Source organism: Elephantulus edwardii, unplaced genomic scaffold, assembly GCF_000299155.1.
Source record: "Elephantulus edwardii isolate Elephantulus edwardi_28Jun2011 unplaced genomic scaffold, EleEdw1.0 scaffold00076, whole genome shotgun sequence".
NCBI lineage: Eukaryota > Metazoa > Chordata > Mammalia > Macroscelidea > Macroscelididae > Elephantulus > Elephantulus edwardii.
In genome coordinates this window covers 752531-757930 of record NW_006399826.1, presented here as the reverse complement: position 1 = coordinate 757930, position 5400 = coordinate 752531, and the positions used below count along the sequence as shown (strand labels likewise).

Here is a 5400-nt window from a genome sequence, read left to right as displayed (position 1 = left end):
GGGGAGGAAGGTGGAGAAAACAGTGCAACAATGAATGAATGAAAACCCAAAATCTCTGTAAATGTTCATTAAAACTAATAAAATTTAATTAAAAAAACACAGGACTGACATGAGGGTTGGGGGAAACTAAACAAAAAGGGGATAAATAATTAACACTACATTGAAACAAATGAGGGAAAGAACTGCTTAAAAGGAATATATGATTAGGTGTTATTTTCATGACAATAGTACAGAATAAGAGGTGCATAGCAAAGTGGACTCAGGGAGGGGGAGAGAGGAAATTGTCCAACAATGAAGAATCTTTTTAAAGAGAAAAGCAAATTGGCTGAGTCAGGTAGGGAGGAAAATGTGCAACAATGAATGAATGGAAATCCAAGTTTTCTGGAAACTATCATTCAAGTATTAATAAAAACAATTTTAAAAATGAACTCACCTGGGTTACCACCATTGTCGTTGTTGTTATGTGTCATTGAGTCACCTGTGACTCAAAATGACCATGTGTACAACAGCTCTGAATCCTGCCCTATCCTGAGCCAGTCTCACTGACTCCAGCACGCTTAATTTCATTGCCCCAGTCATCGTGTCAATCCACCTCACCTCACATCAATAAACAGAACACAGCTGAAATTCAGAAATTATTGTTTTGCTTCTTATGCATTGTAAAGAAATCAACTCGAGCAATTATCCACATTATCAACTACCAGACACTTAAGGAAGGTCAATAGCGAGAATACATCACATTCAAACATTTTGATTCTTTGGAGCATTTTTTTTGCTATTAATTTTTCTTACTTTTGTTCTCTTAACAATAATGAAATGAAATGAAGATAGTTCCGTACCGTATGGTTATGTAAACCATTCGAGGGCAAAAAAATATGTCGCTTTGGTAAACACATCCACTGTCATTTTTGTTCTTGTTGTTTGATGCTTTTATTAGATTTGCCAAATGATGCAGAATGCCTCTTCAGAGAAGTCTCTCAGTCTCTCTCTCTCTCTCTCTCTCTCTCTCTCTCCCCCCTTCTGTGCACATCTAGCATTAAGCCTGTCACTTCTGAGCGCTGCATCTACTGTAGTTGAGTGCAATGATATGTTTCCTTGTCACATGGTCAGAGGGAGGTAGATTAATAGGGAGTTCTTGCTGGAAATTTCTTTCCTGCTATTGTTCTCCCCCAGCAGTTGATGGCTAAGTTAATTCTCTTTAGTTTTGTCATGCTCTGAAGCACACATTGCCAAGCAATGGTAAGCTTTATGAGGGGGAAAAAAAAGAAGCCAAGACGTCCATCAAAGTCTTAAAGTTGCATTTTTAAACTTTGGCTTGACCTGACGTGCCATTCAAAAAAGCTTCAAAAGATTATTTTTTAAAAAAAAAAGAAAGGTTCAATATGTCCCGAGGCTATCGGTTTAGAGTTAAACTGGGTGAAGTAGAAATATTTTACTCATCAGCTTTGCAGTCACAGAGTTTGCCTCAGCTAGAACAAAACTGCTGAGGCATTTAGAGAAAATTAACCCCCCATCCTGGCAGCCAGATGTGACTGGTTTCTGATGAATGCACATGAGTGGGTTGAAAAATCAAGAGACTGTGAAATTCTTGTCAGGTCCGTACAGTGCAGAATGGGCTATTGACTGCTTTTTATATTTCCCTCCATCATTCTTCTTGAACACTGCCATTAATTTCCTCTCCTGCTCTGATTTGTGGTGTTTTATTTTTTTTCTCTCCTTCTTCTTCTTTCCTCCCTCCTTGTCCCTTTAGCTCTGTGCGCTGCAAAAGAGGATGCATAAGGTATGGGAGACGCTCTTCAAACTGGTGTCCCTCTACAGTGAGACGAGGCTGGCCAAGTTCCAGGCATGCTCTCAAGAGAGTATTCAGAAAATATTAGCTGTGCAGGTAGGTGATTGCAGGGAAGTGGGAAAGATCATTCTGATCTAGATTGAAAAGCAAATGATGGGTAGTGTGATGAAGCATTAAAACCATATCCCATCAGAGTTTTATAAATTTTTAACCTCTTTAATAAACTGGAATTGCATGAAGGATGAATTCAGTAAGTTAGCACACATACCAGGCATACTTTGGGGGAAATGGAGATTCAACTTATTCCTCACAAACCTCAGAATGAATGTTTTGGTAAATATGTTTGGTATAAACATACACTTTCAAATCTCTGGCCTTCACAGGTGATGTCATCCGCTGTTAAAAAGGTGTTGTCAACATTACTTTTTTGCCCCTGTTGTGCAGTATCTACTTCAGTGGAAAAGGCAATCTTGCATTTATTTGATTTAATATTTTCTCACCTGTATTTTGCTTAACCTTTTAAGCAGATATAAATATGTATTTATTTGAAAAGGAAGCAACTGGGGACTAGATTGCTATTACCAAATCGCACCACCCATAGGATTTTGCTGTTTTATTTATCTTTGTAGATCTTAAGTGGATTAAATTATTTGTACTTTAAGATGTTCATATATTTTAGAAGAACTTCCATAAATGTATGAAAGCTTTCACTGGATTTTTTTCATTTTTCAATTTGAATATTTTAAATGCTACTATATCTATGTACAACGGCACATAACAACAACTATATCTATATACATAACATAAGGAAAATGCGCGCCATTCTTTTGTATGAAAAAATATACTATCTGCGTCAAAAACTGCACATTCTCTCTAAAAACACATTATACATTAACTTACAACATAACGAATGCCAAATCTAAACAATTTCAGTATATTTCTAAACATTTTAATTACACAAGAACACTTAGCACAACTGAAGGAAAAGTTTTTGCAAAACCTTTCCAAAGCAATTTTAAACTTAATTCTTTAAATTTAATGATTATCTTTTGAAAAGGGTAAATATAAATATAGATAGCTATAGAAACAGAATTGCTTTATTATTTAGCTTCTGTTGACAACGGCTTGTAAACAAAAAGGATAATTTAAAGAAAGATTAAGAGAGAGGAAAAAGAAGAAAATAGAAAAGCCTCATGTGTAGGGTTTAAAAACACTTTTTCACCAGTCATAATATAAACCATGATTGGGGTTTTGGTTGTTTTTTGTTTGTTTGTTTTTTATGTGTGTACCATCAAATCGGATCTGACTGGTACAGGAGGAGATTGTCGCTCCTTCTTCAGCAGAGCATCTGGTAAACCATGATTGTAGTAGTGTAGAAACCAGGATTATCTTATTTTCCTTTAAAAGGCTTTAGCATATTAAAAACAAAACAACAACCCTTTGTCTCAATCAGGCTGATTCCAGCCGCAAGCAATCTAAGAGACATTTGAACTGCTAATGCAAGGTTTCCAAGACTCTCACTATTTACAAAAGCAAACTGGCATCTCTCTCCAGTTGAACTGCCAATAAAGTTTGAACAATCAGCTTTTCAGTGTAGTGGGCAAGTGCTTAAACCATTGTGTCAGCAAACTCTGCAGTAAAAACATGTTGTTGTTGTTGTGTGCCATCAAGTGAGAACTGACTCATAGTTGACCTAGCAGTTTTCAGAGGGAGCAAATCTCTCTGGAAGAGATGTGCATCCTTCTCTTGTGGAGCAACTGGTGGACTTGAACTTCATGCCTTTGGAATTGCAGTGCATCTTTTTTACCACTAGCCACTATTGCAGAGCTCTGGTGAGCTAGTTGGTAAATTATGCTATTGACCCAAAGGCGAACTGTTCAAATCCACCAACTGTCCACAGAAGAAAAATGGGCAATGTGCTCCAGTGCGATTACAGTCTCTGAAAATCTGCCAAACTGTCAACTATAAGTCAGTTCTGATTTTGATGATAGTGAATTGAATTGAGTAAATAACGTGCAATCCATTTTCTATACTGAAAATAATATCCATGCTATAATTACTGTTTTGGAAGCAGGAGTGGCATCCACTTCATAAATAACCTGCCTCCAGAAACTCTATGGACTTTGATAAATATCAATATCGCACTCTGCTTCAGGCCTCCTGTTCACAGGGTCACTGTGAGTCATGCTCAACTCGAAGGCAATCAACAACACTAACATAATTACTATTCTTTGTTGTTATGTGTCATCGAGTCCTTTGCAACGCATAGTGACACTAAGAGCTCTAAAGCCTGCTCTATCCTGTGCCAACCTTACTGTCTCTGACACGCCTACCCTCATTGCCCCAGAGACTGAATCAATCCATCTCAGCAAGGGTCTTCCTCTCTTGTGCTGTCCATCCACCCTCCCGAGCATGACTTCCCTCTCCAAGGACTTGTCCCTCCTTTATGTCAGACAAAGCTTCAGAATCCTTGCCTCCTAGGAGCAGCCTGATTTCACCTCCAGAACGAATCTGCTTGTTCTTCTAGCAGTCCATTGTATATTTAACACTTCTTAGAAAAAATGTCATAGTTCAGTCCAAACTAAAAACATTTTATAAAGTCTTACAAATTATAAATTCTTCTTCTGAATTATGGTTTGTCATTGGACATTGAAAATGTCAAGACTATTATTTAAACATTGATATTATAAATTCATAAACTACAATAACCTTCAATGATCCTGGTTTAATTTTTAAATTTGATCCATATTTAATTTTTATAAGATATTTGTCATCACTTTTTGCCATACTTAAATTTTATGACTGGTAGAAAATAATGGAAATAAAAGAATAGAAGGATCCTATCTATACACATGTAGTAAAACTCAGTTATTCTGGACATAGGGACAAAGTAGCCACATTGAACCTATTTGGAGAAATTGCGATGCATAAATTAACAACTTCTTAGTTTCTAGAGATGAATTTAACTTAGCATAATTAAGATTTGGCTTTTAATAAAAATGTGATAATGTGACCTTTAGGGTCTTGGCATAAATTTCAGGCAAGTGCACAGTCTTCTCATAAAATATCATGATGTCTGTAAGTGTCAATCTTGAGAAGCCTAAGAATATTCTGAATTGTGAAGGCAATACTTAAATGATATTATAACATGATAATGGTCCACTGATAAGATTATCATTTAGTGAACATTTAGAAGAGTACATACATACTATTCAGCAGAAAAAAAATTTAAATGTTGAACAGTAAAATGAAATGGAAATTGGTCCTTGTTCTTGAAAACAGTCCTTAGAAAGTTCTATCAAGTTCAAACTTAAAGTTAATTGATGTCAAGCCACAACCAACTCACAGCTGACCCTCCAGCAGGTTTCCAAGGTCTTAATCACGTGAGAACTTTCCTGCCTTTCTCCTGCAGAGGTGCTAGTGGATTTGAACCACCAGAGAGTGGAGACCTCTGGGTTTGCAGCACAACTTTCTAGAGACTGTGTGAACAGAGAACCCTATCTGCTTCATAGAAAATTAAATACCAGGGGGGTTAATTCACCTTTTGAACTACTTGAACCAGAAGAAACTAACAAGATGAACTTACATACACACACACACACACACACACA

At 36.6% G+C, this 5400-nt stretch overlaps 1 protein-coding gene across 1 annotated transcript in view; it reads left to right on the top strand.

Annotated features, from left to right (window-relative positions):
* The window catches only part of LOC102860234 (coiled-coil domain-containing protein 178-like), a 378081-nt gene that overhangs the window by 326168 nt on the left and 46513 nt on the right, over nucleotides 1–5400 (top strand). The window contains exon 7 of the mRNA XM_006889222.1: nucleotides 1751–1885. Coding sequence (XP_006889284.1) covers nucleotides 1751–1885 — 135 coding nt within the window. The remainder of the gene's footprint in view (nucleotides 1–1750; nucleotides 1886–5400) is intronic.